Here is a 15176-nt window from a genome sequence, read left to right on the forward strand (position 1 = left end):
TTCTTATGGTTATAAGCAGATCAGAGGGACCAGAAGCGAATATGCAGCCCAGTGGTGATGAACAAAACCCAGGGCAAACGGTAGATGCTAGCCAAGGAGATTCCAAAGATGCTATGGCTGAGCTCTTAAATCAAATGAAACTTTTGATGAATACCGTATCTAGCTTAGCTTCAGAACAGTCTCACATGTCTGCTATTAAAATGACTATGTCTGCTCCTCAAGCGAATATTTCAACAACAGTTGAGAATTTAACTTCGAAACCGTCCAGTCAGACGAAACCGTCAGCTGAGCAAGCGAATATGTCTCCTATTCAAGTGAATATGTCAGCTGTACAGGCGGCTATTTCTGCAAATGTAGAAGCCATAGATATGGAACAGGCAAATACAGTGGCTAAAGTAACAAATCTGACCACCACTGTGAACAATTTAGTTACAGAACAGGCAGATTTAGTCGAGAAAGTGAAGAGTATAACAAGTAAAGTGAACGAACTGTCCACAAGTGAAGGTTTTGTTGAAGTATTAGCTGATGTGAGTACTTTGACAAATGAACAGACAGAAATCAGGAAATAAATAAATAGTATGAAGCAAACCCACGAACACTTTCCGATCGAAATAACCAGCGTAAAAAGTGAAACTGAAACCGGGAGAAAACAAACGGTAGAAGTAGAGGTACGAGACCTAGCCTGAACAGTAAAGGAAATAGCGTCCGGATGTGGAGGGCGAGTGGAACAAAAGCTCCAAGAAAAAAACCAGCAGTTTAAGCAACAATTAGACGACTGGGTAGTGGATAAGGAACAGCAAGTGACATTGTGTGTTAATAAAAGTATCAAGGAAGCGGTAGAGAATATATTGAGTGAAGGCCTACCTCTCCAAATATATCAAGAGTTTGAGAGCAGAGAGAAACCGAGTTCCAAAGATGGAAAGGAGAAGTTACAAAGAATTTGCAAACGGGCGCTGAAAGTATAGAAGAACTGCAGTGGGCGGCTACTGAAGAAAGAAAGGAACAGATGTATGGAAGTATGTCACCTACGAGTGATTATAACAGATCTATCATGGAAAAGAAAATATTAAAGCAGAGGCAATTCCAAATATTTTTTTCTGGAAAAGAAGACATTAAATCCTGTCGTATTTATCAGACGATACAGAGGAGTGTTACTACGAGCTTGGTCTGATTGACAGAAAATCGAATATGTGTCAGATTATATCAAAGGTGATGGTAGTCTGTGGGTGACTGACGTAATAGACAATTGTCTACAGCTACGAAGAATTTGAGAAGGCATTCCGCAATATTGGTCAAGAAGCATTCAGGAGAGATTGAAGAAGAAAGTACGAGGGCAGTTCAATAAGTAATGCAACACATTTTTTTTCTCGGCCAATTTTGGTTGAAAAGACCGGAAATTTCTTGTGGAATATTTTCAAACATTCCCGCTTCGTCTCGTATAGTTTCATTGACTTCCGACAGGTGGCAGCGCTGTACGGAGCTGTTAAAATGGCGTCTGTAACGGATGTGCGTTGCAAACAACGGGCAGTGATCCAATTTCTTTTGGCGGAAAACCAGGGCATCTCAGATATTCATAGGCGCTTGCAGAATGTCTACGGTGATCTGGCAGTGGACAAAAGCACGGTGAGTCGTTGGGCAAAGCGTGTGTCATCATCGCCGCAAGGTCAAGCAAGACTGTCTGATCTCCCGCGTGCGGGCCGGCCGTGCACAGCTGTGACCACTGCAATGGCGGAGCATGCGAACACACTCGTTCGAGATGATCGACGGATCACCATCAAACAACTCAGTGCTCAACTTGACATCTCTGTTGGTAGTGCTGTCACAATTATTCACCAGTTGGGATATTCAAAGGTTTGTTCCCGCTGGGTCCCTCGTTGTCTAACCGAACACCATAAAGAGCAAAGGAGAACCATCTGCGCGGAATTGCTTGCTCGTCATGTGGCTGAGGGTGACAATTTCTTGTCAAAGATTGTTACAGGCGATGAAACATGGGTTCATCACTTCGAACTTGAAACAAAACGGCAATCAATGGAGTGGCGCCACACCCACTCCCCTACCAAGAAAAAGTTTAAAGCCATACCCTCAGCTGGTAAAGTCATGGTTACAGTCTTCTGGGACGCTGAAGGGGTTATTCTGTTCGATGTCCTTCCCCATGGTCAAACGATCAACTCTGAAGTGTATTGTGCTACTCTTCAGAAATTGAAGAAACGACTTCAGCGTGTTCGTAGGCACAACAATCTGAACGAACTTCTCCTTCTTCATGACAACGCAAGACCTCACACAAGTCTTCGCACCCGAGAGGAGCTCACAAAACTTCAGTGGACTGTTCTTCCTCATGCACCCTACAGCCCCGATCTCGCACCGTCGGATTTCCATGTGTTTGGCCCAATGAAGGACCCAATCCGTGGGAGGCACTACGCGGATGATGAAGGAGTTATTGATGCAGTACGACGTTGGCTCCGACATCGACCAGTGGAATGGTACCGTGCAGGCATACAGGCCCTCATTTCAAGGTGGCGTAAGGCCGTAGCATTGAATGGAGATTACGTTGAAAAATAGTGTTGTGTAGCTAAAAGATTGGGGAATAACCTGGTGTATTTCAATGCTGAATAAAACAACCCCTGTTTCAGAAAAAAAATGTGTTGCATTACTTATTGAACTGCCCTCGTACATAACCCGGAACCCGTCTCTTACCGAAACGGGAACTTACGGATATATTTCGAAAAATATTTGAATAAAGCAACATATTGGGATGAACCAATAGACCGTAAAAGTGTGATAATGATCATTAAAGCTCATCTTCCGATGGAGATCAGGGAAGAACTGCTGCATATTTCAGAAGATAATCTGGAGGAATTCATACCTGCAGTAGATTTACTCGATTTGCTACAGGAGGAACAAAGAGGAAGAAATAATTGCAATAAATCCTATCAAATGGAAAATAGGCAGACAGGTTACAACAGTAATAACAGAAGAATGAATGGAAGACAAATGGGTAATTTTCGTCGAACAAATATGAATAATGGTTACAACAATGGATAAAACTGTATCGAACAGCAGAATAACGGAAGAAATTATGAGCCAAACAGAAACAGACAGAGGCGATTTGAAAGGCGGTACAATACTGTATATAATGACCATAGATATCAAGGGCAAAGTAATCAAACCATATAGGAGGCGAGGCCAAGGCCAACAGATAATCAAGCCGTGCGAAAACAATCACTGGTCCTCGTAGGAGCAACCGATGAGAACAACGGGCCAGCTAGACCAGGCAATTTAAACTGAATCCAACCGGACTACACCCCAGAGGTTCGGTCGATAAAAGAGTAATGAGAGGCAAGCAAGCACCCGTAAACTGTTTCATCAACAATAATGGAATGAGGATCATTCGGGAGTTAACGGAAGACATAACTCCTGGGGAACAAGTTTATAATGAAGTGCCAATATCAGCGATCCTTGCCGAACTAATTCAAAAATTAATAGAAGATTGTATTATCAGATTAGAAACTATGAGAGAGAAGGAGTTAAAACTAGACTTCTCGTCCGGTAAAGTCAGTTTTTTGTGATAATGGGGAAATGGCAAAAGTTGATCTGATCATGGAGGAAATGATCATTGGAAATTATTGTCCTGGGCATGGTATTAAGCTCACTAGAAAAGAAAGGAGATGTAAACGTACAGAAGAGGTAAAAGAAAGCAAGATACTCGGGATAGCTGAACAAGTGGAAGAAAAGGCAAAGGAAGCTTATGGAATGGAAAACGAACAAAATGATCAATTGCTAGATCTTTTGGAGAAATATATTCAGGTTTTTGAAGAAAGGCCAGGACTTATTAAGGGATTTACGTGCCATTTGGAGGTGTTTCCTCAAGAGACATAGTGTAACAAATCATATCCAATACCGTGGAGATTGAAGAAATCAGTAAGTGAAGATGGTTCAAATGGCTCTGAGCACTATGCGACTTAACTACTGAGGTCATCAGTCGCCTAGAGCTTAGAATTATTTAAACCTAACTACCCTAAGGACATCACACACATCTATGCCCGAGGCAGGATTCGAACCTGCGGCCGTAGCGGCCGCTCGGTTCCAGACTGTAGCGCCTAGAACCGCACGGCCACTCCGGCCGACAGTAAGTGAAGAAACAAACAAGATGATGAACTGGGACCTGATAGAACCATTGGTCAGTCCATATTGCAGTCTGCTGTTAGTTGTACCTAAATCATGGGGAAAAGTAATATTGGTGTTGGATACAAGAGTCGTCAATACAGTTATTGCACACATGAGAACTGGTGAGCGCGGGCAATGCTTGAAGGTCCACGCAGCTCCGTGATGATGCACTGTCTTCGTCTAACCTCAGCGTCAATGGTAGCTGTGTCCGCCCCCGATAGCTGAGTGGTCAGCGTGACGGATTGCCGTCCTACAGGCCCGGGTTCGATTCCCGGCTGGCTCGGAGATTTTCTCCGCTCATCCGGCGCGCAGGTCACCCAGTGTGGCGTCGAATGTAATAAGACCTGCACCAAGGCGGCCGGACCTGCCCCGCAAGTGACCTCCTGGCCAATGACGCCAAACGCTCATTTCATTTCCAATGTTAGCCGCTATCCAGTGTCGTCTTCTTCCGTCCTTCCGCCTCAGTCATGGTTACTGTGTCTATTATTCAGAATTTAGTCTCCGCACTTCCGAGTGAATCAAAACACTGTTCTCGCACTGGTTTCGGCGTATTTCACTTCGGTTTCTTGTTAGTACATACCAAGTTCCCTGTTTTGTACTGATCACTTTCACTACTCAGTTTCCCAGGCCATGCACCATATTTGGGCAGCCGGTGGATTTTGTCTTCTTCACCATTTACAAGAGCCTGAAAACTATTTTTGCGGTCAGCCAGAACGTGATTGAGGACATACGGACAATAATTTCCAGTCTGCAAGTCCACATTCGTATTGTGCTCAGTGAAAGAAAATGTTCCTACTCGATATTTACTCAGCGGGATCAGGAACTATGACTATAAATAAAAGTTTTGAGTTCTAGCTGATTGATACAGAGTGGAAATTATTGAACTATATGAAATAAAAGTGTCGTAACTTCTGAACAGTTTGCGTTAAGACATTCAAACTGCACGGTCGGCCGCTGGGCATGATGGGATTTAGTATGTGCATGTATGGTTTGTTTTAGCGACGAAGCCCACTTTCATTTTAATGCGTTCATCAATAAGCAAAACTGGCGCGTTTGGGGGACTGAGAATCCGCATTTCGTGACTGAGAAGAGTCTTCACCCTCAATGGGTGACTGTGTGGTGTGCAATATCTAGTCACGGAATAATCGGTCCGATATTCCTTGATGACACGGTGACTACCGATCGGTATGTGAAGGTTTTATAATTTCATCCCAATTATCCAAAGTGACTCTACTTTCGGCAAGATGTGGTTCATGCGAGACGGAGATCGACTCCATCGAAGCAGGAGAGTGTTTAATGTTCAGAAGGAGCACTTTCGGGATTGCATTCTGGCTGTGGGGTACGCAAAGGCCACTGGCATGGGTCTCGATTGGCTGCCATATTTTCCGAATTTGAACACGTGGAACTCATTTTTGCGGGGCTGTATTTAAGACAAGGTGTACATAAATAGCCCCAAAACCATTGCTGAGTTAAAAACAGCCATTCAGGAGGTCATTGACAGCATCGATGTTCGGCACTTGCGCGGGTAATGCAGAATTTCGCTATTCGTCTGCGCCACATCATCGCCAATAGTGGCAGGAACGTCATATGTCATAACCTAAATCCGAATATCTGTAGTGAAGTTTTCATGTTGAATAAAGCCTTTACACACCCTAAATTGTAACTAATTTACGTTTTTTTCATATATTCAATATTTGTGACTGTATATTCAGTAAAAGTTCACTTGCACGAAGGTAATAATATTTCTGATAATAATAATGTTCCTATCAGAAAAAGCACTAATAGCTGTTCGGAGGCGACCTCTGCTGTAGGTTCCGAGTAAAATGGTCTGTCGCCCTGATTTCTCACCACAAAAGTGGAAAATAATCTTGCCACTTTCCACGCGGTTTTGTCAACATTACGGGCGGCACACGAAGTGTTACTTCTGTGAATCTAAGTGATCCAGGATGGTGTACAGTCCTCGCGAGTTCACTTTTTACTATTATTTATTTACACGCCTTTGGTAGGTGCCTTTCTCTCACGTCATCTGAGGCAGAGAGTATGCCGGCGTTTGAATGACGCGGACAGATTTACTGGCCCTCTGGGTGTATTTGTATATGGGCGCAGCGGGCGGCCGATCGGAACATTGGTTGTCAACCACTCCAAGCACAGTCACCAGAATCTCAATGGCCGCTTTCTCGGACACATATTACTTAATAACTCTGTCGTGTAACATTTTACCATCTTCATAATTTTTATATAAATAGTCGTAAGTAAGCTTTAGTTGTCCGCATCTCGTGGTCGTGCGGTAGCGTTCTCGCTTCCCGGGTTCCCGGGTTCGATTCCCGGCGGGGTCAGGGATTTTCTCTGGCTCGCGATGACTGGGTGTTGTGTGCCATCCTTATGTTAGTTAGGTTTAAGTAGTTCTAAGTTCTAGGGGACTGATAACCATAGATGTTAAGTCCCATAGTGCTCAGAGCCATTTGAACTATTTTTTAAGCTTTAGTTACTGAAATAGTTTCAGCTCGACTGCATTTACACTTTGCCGGCAATAATTTTTAGAATGGAGGCGATGGCAGAACATGACCTCTGAAGTACCTATTTAAGATTCCTTTTGTTAATTGTTATTTGCAGTAAAGTGTTGAAACTTGGTACACTCGCTTACCTCTGTATCTCTCACAATGCTTACAGCGTCTGTTGCGACACAATGGTGTGCTCAGAAAAACTTGTGCCTGCACCAGTAGTGCAGTCTTCCGTCATATCTGCTACAGACCGCCTTTTATCCTGCTTTATAGAGCAGACAAGCCTTTCGACCTTCACGTTGTGTGTTGACACATTGACAAACAGAACCCTACTGCCTCTCCTGGTTTCACCGTCCTTCAAATGGCTCTGAGCACTATGGGACTTAACATCTGTGGTCATCAGTCCCCTAGAACTTAGAACTACTTAAACCTAACTAACCTAAGGACATCACACACATCCATGCCCGAGGCAGGATATTCAAATAAATAATTACTGCAGACGAGAGTATTTAAAGCGGTTCTAGGCGCTTCAGTCTGGAACCGCGCGACCGCTCCGGTCACAGGTTAGAATCCTGCCTCGGGCATGGATGTGCGTGATGTCGTTAGGTTAGTTAGGTTTAAGTAGTTTTAGGTTCTAGGGGACTGATGACCTCAGATGTTAAGTCCCATAGTGCTCAGAGCCATTTGAACCATTTAGTATTAAAATCCTAGACATTGAATGTCGAAGTATTCGCTACAGAGTGTGAGCTCACATGATACTAAGTACAGAAAGGTGGTTAAATTCCGAAACTGACGCCAGTGAGATTTTAGGGGAAATTAATGCATGATATGGAACGATAGATTCATGGTAAATGGAGGTGGTGGAGTTGTCGCAGTAGATAAGAAACTTAAATCATCTGAGATAGAAATTGAGACGGCACGCGGGAGTTTTAGGCATGACTCAGTGTCAAGGCTCCAGATGTAATCGAAAAGTTAAGAGACCACACAAAATGAAATGAGCGTATGTCATTCCTGGCCGGGAGGCCCGTCTGGGGAAGTTCGGCCGCCAAGGCAGTCGATGCCACATTGGGCCACTTGCGTGCGGGTGATGAGTATGAAATGATGATGAGGACAACATCCAGTCCACGAGCGGAGAAAATCTCCAACCCGGCCGGGAATCGAACCAGGGCCCACTTGTGTGGGAGGCAAGCAAATTCTCACTCCGCCAAGCAGGCGGAGGAGAGAACCACATAAATTCCTCATCACACTGTTATAATTGGAGAGAACTTTAATCATCCAATAATCAACTCCGAAACCTTCTGTAAGTGGTGGGAGTGATAGACATCCTACGCTTTTTGGGAACTACGGGTTGTTCGGAAGCTCACTGTTGCTGGATATAAATTGGATTTAATAGTAACAAGCAGACCTGACCTCGTTGAGAATGTCTACTTCGAAACTGGTATTAGTGACCATGAGGCAGTTGTAACAGTAATGGTTACTTATATCAGAGTGCAACTAATACAAGTAGAAGGATTATAGGCCTATGTTCTGCAAATTACAAAGAGCAATTCGAAATACTTAGCTCTCGATAGTAGCATGTAGAAGAACTATGGATCAGGTTTGGAAGAATTGTTGACCATGTACTTGAAAGATATGCACACAGTAGATATGCACAGTTCATGATGGGTCTCTACATGGTATTCAGTCATTGTAAAGAAGCTTCTAAGAGTACAGAGGATTTTTTTTTTTTAAATCAGTCTTCTGACTGGTTTGATGCGGCCCGCCACGAATCTCTGTCTTCCTCTACAGTTGTTGCCTTCTACAGCTCCCTCTGGTACCATGGAAGTCATTCCCTCATGTCTTATCAAATGCCCTATCATCCTTTCCCTCCTTCTTATCAGTGTTTTCCACATATTCCTTTCCTCTCCGATCCTGCGCAGAACCTCCTCATTCCTTACTTAATTTTCAACATTCGTTTGTAGGACTACATCTCAAATGTTTCGGTTCTCTTCTGTTTCGATTTTCCCACAGTCCATTTTTCACTGCTATACACTGCTGTACTCCAGACGTACATTCTCAAAAATTTCTTCCTCAAATTAAGGCCGGTATTTGATATTAGTAGACTTTCTTGGCCGGGAGTGCACTTTTTGCTTTTGATGTCCTCTTGTTTCGTCCGTCATTGGTTATTTTACTTCCTAGGTAGCAGAATTCTCCAACTTCATCTACTTCGTGACCTTCATTCCTGACGTTAAGTTTCTCCCTGTTTTCATTTCTACTACTTTTCATTACCTTCGTGTTTCTTCGATTTACTCTCAATCCAATCTCTGTACGCATTGGACTGTTCATTCCGTTCAGCAGATCATGTAATTCTTCTTCACTTTCACTCAGGATAGCAATGTTATCAGCGAATCGTATCATTGATATCCTTTCACCTTGAACTTTAATTCCACTCTTGAACTTTTCTTTTATTGCCATCATTGCTTCCTCGATGTATAGATTGAACAATAGGGGCGAAATGCTACATCCTTGTCTTACAGCCATTTTAATACGAGCACTACGTTCTTGGTCTTCCATTCTTGTTATTCCCTCTGTACATATTGTATATGACCCGTCTCTTCCTTTAGTTTACCCCTACGTTTCTCAGAAATTCCTTGCACCACTTGCACCATTTTACATTGTCGAACGTTTTTCTCCAGGTCGACAAATCCTATGAAAGTGTCTTGATTTTTCTTTAGCCTTGCTTCCATTGCCGGCCGAAGTGGCCGAGCTGTTCTAGGCGCCTCAGTCTGGAACCGCGCGACCGCTACGGTCGCAGGTTCGAATCCTGCCTCGGGCATGGATGTGTGTGACGTCCTTAGGTTAGTTAGGTTTAAGTAATTCTAAGTTCTAGGGGACTGATGACCTCAGGAGTTAAGTCCCATAGTGCTCAGAGCCATTTTTTGAACCTTGCTTCCATTATTTACCGCAAAGTCAGAATTGCTTCTTTCGTTACTTTACCTTTCCTAAAGCCAAACTGATCATCATCTAGCGCATCCACAATTTTCTTTTCCATTCTTCTGTATATTATTCTTGTGAGCAACTTGGTAGCAAGAGCTGTTAAGATGATTGTACGGTAACTGTCGCACTTCGCAGCTCTTTCTGTCTTCAGAATTGTGTGGATGATGCTTTTCCGAAAGTCAGATGGTATGTCGCCATATTCCTGCATTCTACAAAGTGAATAGTTATTTTGTTGCCACTTCCCCCAATGATTTTAGAAATTCTGATGAAATGTTATCTATCCCTTCAGTCTTGTTTGATCTTAAGTCCTCCAAAGGTCTTTTAAATTCTGATTCTAGTACTGCATCCTCTATCTCTTCTAAATCGACTCCTGTTTCTTCTTCTATCACACCAGACAAATCTTCCCCTCATAGAGGCTTTCACTGTATTCTCTTCACTTATCCGCTCTCTCCTCTGGATTTAACAGTGAAATTCCTGTTGCACTCCTAATGTTATCATCCTTGCTTTTAATGTCATCGTCAGTTGTTTTGACTTTCCTGTAGGCTGATTCTGTCCTTCCGACAGTCATTTCTTTTTCGATTTCTTCACATTTTACTTGGTGCCATTTCGACTTAGCTTCACTGCACTTGATATTTATTTCATTCATCAGCGACTTGTATTTCTGTATTCCTGAGTTTACCGGAACATTTTTGTACTTCCCCCTTACATCGATCAATTGAAGAATTCTTTGTACCTATGTTTTCTTCCCAACATCTGTGATGGCCCCTTTTGGAGATGTCCATTCCTCTTCAGCTGTACTGCATACTGAGCCATTCCTTATTTCTGTATCTATAGCCTTAGAGAACTTCAACCGTATCTCGTCATTCCTTGGTACTGACGTATCCCACTTCTTTGCATATTTATTCTTCCTGACTAATGTCTTAAACCACAGCCTACACTTCAGCAATGGTTCAAATGGCTCTGAGCACTTTGGGACTTAACTTCTGAGGTCATCAGTCCCCTAGAACTTAGAACTACTTAAACCTAACTAACCTACGGACATCACACACATCCGTGCCCGAGGCAGGATTCGAACCTGCGACCGTAGCGGTCGCGTGGTTCCAGACTGTAGCGCCTAGAGCCGCTCGGGCACTCCGGCCGGCACTCTTCGTCACTACTGTATGGTGATCTGAGTCTGTCTGCTCCTGGGTATATCTTATAATCCAGTATCTGATTTCAGAATATCTGACCATGATGTAATCTAACTGAAATCTTCCCCTATCACCCGGCCTTTTCCACGTATACCTCCTCCTCTTCTGATTCGTGAACAGAATATTCGCTATTACTAGCTGAAACTTGTTACAGAACTCAATTAGTCTTTCTCCTCTTTCATTCCTTGTCCCAACCTCATATTCTCCTGCAATCTTTTCTTCTACTCCTTCCCCTACAACTGCGTTCAATTCTTCCATGACTATTAAATTTTCATATCCCTTTACATACTGTATTACACTTTCAATATCCTCATACGCTTTCTCTATGTCTTCATCTTCCGCTTGCGACGTCGGCATCTATACCTGAACTATCGTTGTCGGTGTTGGTTTGATGTCGATTCTGATAAGAACAACCCCATCACTGAAATGTTCACAGTAACATACTGTCTGCCCTACCTTTCTATCCATAATGAATCCTACTCCTGTTATACCATTTTCTGCTGCTCATCTACTCATCTAACCAGAAATTCTTGTCTTCTTTCCATTTCATTTTACTGATCCCTACTATATCTAGACTAAGCCTTTGCATTTCCCTTTTCACATTTTCTAGTTTCCCTACCACGTTCAAGCTTCTGACATTCCATGCCCCGACTCGTAGAACGTTAACCTTCCGTTGCTTATACAATCTTTTTCTCATGGCAACCTCCTCCTTGGCAGTCCGCTCCCGGAGATCCGAATTCGGAACTATTCCGGAATCTTTTGCCAATGGAGAGACCATCATGACACTGCTTCAATTACAGGCCACATGTCCTGTGAATACACTTTATGTGTCTTTAATGCAGTGGTTTCCATTGCCTTCTGCATCCTCATTCCATTGATCATTGCTGATTCTTCCGCCTTTAGGGGCAGTTTCCCACCCCTTGGACAAGAGGGTGCCTGTCCACTCCTCTGCCCTCTTTGACAAGGCCGTTGGCAGAATGGAGTGACTTCTTATGCCGGGAGTCTTTGGGCACCAATGCTGATTATTAATGAAAATTTAAGCAGCGCCGGCATTCGAACCGTGGACTGAAGAGGTTTTGATTATGAAACAAAGACACTACTCTTAGAGCACAGGGGGTAAAAGATGCTCAGTAAAACACGTTTGGGTATTAAGAGGACAATGCGTGAATCCTTCAGCTGCTACCGCAGCAGAATATTATCCAAAAATGTCTCAGGAATCACAAAGAAATTCTGGTCATATGCAAAGGCTGTTATTAGTACCAAAGGTAGCGACCAGACACACATGGACAAGACAGGGACTGAAATTGAGGGTAGTAAAGCGAAAGCAGAAACTCCATATTCCATTATCGAATATTTCTTTACAAACGAAGAACAAGTGGTATTGCCCATATTTAATTCTTGCACCAGTGGAATGGCGAATAAAATGGATAGTAGCTTCAGTGGTGTTGAGAAACAGTAGTAATTGGTAAAATTGAGCAAAGCCCCTGCACCCATTGGAACACATATCAGATTCTGCACCGACTTAGCCGCTGAGTTAGCCACACCCGACTACAAGAAGGATAGGAGAAGTAATCCACAAAACTACCGTATAATAATAATTGTTGTAAAATCTTAGAACATATGTGAGCTCACAAGCTCAAATTTAATGAGGTACCTCGAAGAGAATTACCTTCTCCATGGCAAACAGCACTTTTCTCTTATGAGATCCTGAAAGCCATGGATCAAAGCAGTGAGATAGAGGCAGCATTTTTCGATTTCTGAAAAGAATCACATCTACTCTTGTTACAAAAATTACAATGGTACGCAAAATCAATCAAAATTTGTGACTGAACTGAGAATTCATGGGACGGACGACCCAGCAAGTTATCTTGGATGGAGGGTAATCAACGGATACAGAAGTAACGTCGGATGTGCCTCAGAGAAGTGTATTGAGGCCCTTGCTGTTCATTTTGTATATTAATGACCTTGAAGAAAACAGTAACCTCAAATTCTTCGCAGATGATATCGTTATCTATAATGAAGTAATCTGCTGTTTGAAAAGAACTGCACAAATATTCAGTCTGATCTTGATAAGATTTCAAAGTGCTCCAAAGATTGGCAATTTGCTTTAAATGTTCAGAAGTGTTACACTGTGCACCTCACATAATGAAGAAACATAGTATTCTTTGACTATAATATCGACGAGTCATTGACCCACTTTATCTGCATCTGTGGAAAAAATTAATACAGTATTTGGGTCAACATTTGTAAAACTCTAATTCCTCTCTCTCAGTCCCCACCATGTGGTGAGAGAGGTAGTGTTTTAGTTTTATCAAATCAAAATTTACGAAGTAAGTAAGTATTTTTTATTTATCCGTAACCATTTTCCACGCAAAAATGAGAACATGGACTTTCTTGAATTACAGCGTCAACTACCAAGAACCAAAACAAATGTTTAAGACAGAATGTACGTAGTTTTTTATGTAGAATCTGATTCTGCAATCAAAAATGGGGGTAACCATTTGAAATTTTAAAGTTGCCTCCCGCCCCATCCCCAGTAGGCTGGGGTGTCGGGCTAATTTTAGCACAAGCAGATGTCCCCCTCGAAAATAATCAACTTTGAATTCTACACATTTTTTCGTGTGAAGCTTATTTTTTAGAGTTATTCTGGTTTGTCAACTTAAAATTTCGCTCCCATAACGATTCTGAGGCCAATATTAGATTAATTACAGCGCACGTAGAAGCATTTAAACAGAATATCTTCCCGCTCTCCACGCGTGAGTGAAAGGGGAAGATGACCTCGTAACCGGTACAATGCAAAGTACCCTCTGTCACGAACTTTACGTTAGCTCTCTGAGTATGGATGTAAACGTAGATCTAGACTCGCTGCCTGTCGTCTCCCCTTCATTAAGAGACATGTAATCGTATGTTAGTTGTGTTGGTGCGGGTTGTCTGGAGAGGATTACACCCTCGTCGGATCTTCAGAGAAGACTAAAAAGCAAACATTCATCAAGACTAAGGAGATAATTATGCGCATCTTGGAAACTGTATTAAGAGTTTTTTTTTTTTTTTGAGGTCAAACGTCTTCCTAATGTAGGCAATTATTCACCACTACCGTCGTTATTAGCGGCGATGTCATGTTTATCTCCTCCATTTGAAAGGGAAAACCTATTAAATGTCAAAGCGAACTGAGGGCATTAAGTTCACTTCACACTGTACACCCTGTATCAAAGACGACAGAGACGGTGTATCAACTTTTGTGAATGTTCAAGACGCTAAACTGCTGTAGCCATTTATGCAGACAAATTAAAGGAACAGCTCATTATATCTTCAATTGGTATATTCACTGCAGTTTTGGAAGCTATTAATGTATTTATTTTCTTTGGAAGTGTGAACCTGCCAACTTTTGGAAAAAACGTCTTCACACTACGATGTATAAATAGTAAAATTGGCAGCTTCAGAAGCAATGTCACCGTGGCTCAGTTAAAAGAAGTTATGAAGGAAAGAGCTCCTATTTTCGAAACTAACAAAAATCTTTCACTTCCATTTCGTTAATTCCCTCCGAATAGCAACGTGGTACGGAGTCCACACTAAACTCTATGAGATTAGCGAATTACATTCAGACATGATTCAGTTGTTAAAATACGCCAAAGCATAATTTGATAGATATCCTCCAAGTTATACACATTACACAAGAACTGCATCAATGTGTTGGTGTCCTTGTAGTTTATTAGTAATGCTTATTGAATATAACATTCAGACATACTTTTGAAATTTCCAGTCTCACCAGGGAGAAAGACAAGTGCCAGTCTGACTTATTTGCTGTGAGACCAAGTATATCATTAGTCAAATCATAATGCTAAAGTTATCTTCTCATTTCATGTTTGTGTACATGATGGTTGCAGCATTTTAGCTGAAATTACGTGACCAAAGAGCTTTTTCTCACATATGGCTTTTAGTTGACTGTACTGAGCTGACAGTATTTGCAAATGGCTCTTTACGTTGGTAAATGGTTTGTAATTGTTAATGAAGTTCACATTCTGACACTGAACTAAACGAAGATAGAAAATATTTGAATTGCATTACCTGTCACTAACGTACCGGTGGAAGAAATTGCTACGCGAATTGGTAAGAAGAATTTTAAATGACGTGTCACAAATGCAAAAGAATTTTAGTGCGACACTATATATTTGGTGTATTTAAAACACATCATGGAGCTCATAAATTTACTCTCCCACTGAAAATTGTTGGGACTTCTGTTTGGAAAATATTCAGAGAATGTAGTATACACATCACATAGGGTCTAATTTCCCAAATGTAGGGAAGCACTGGATTTCAGCTGTTGTTCTACTTGTTCATATTCATA

General features: G+C 42.1%; 1 protein-coding gene across 1 annotated transcript in view; it reads left to right on the forward strand.

Moving 5' to 3' along the window:
* The first annotated feature begins 299 nt into the window (after positions 1 to 299).
* Positions 300 to 15176, forward strand: part of LOC126424742 (facilitated trehalose transporter Tret1-like) — a 118929-nt gene continuing 104052 nt past the window's right edge. The window contains exon 1 of the mRNA XM_050087502.1: positions 300 to 531. Coding sequence (XP_049943459.1) covers positions 300 to 531 — 232 coding nt within the window. The remainder of the gene's footprint in view (positions 532 to 15176) is intronic.

The sequence above is a fragment of the Schistocerca serialis genome, chromosome 1 (assembly GCF_023864345.2).
Source record: "Schistocerca serialis cubense isolate TAMUIC-IGC-003099 chromosome 1, iqSchSeri2.2, whole genome shotgun sequence".
NCBI lineage: Eukaryota > Metazoa > Arthropoda > Insecta > Orthoptera > Acrididae > Schistocerca > Schistocerca serialis.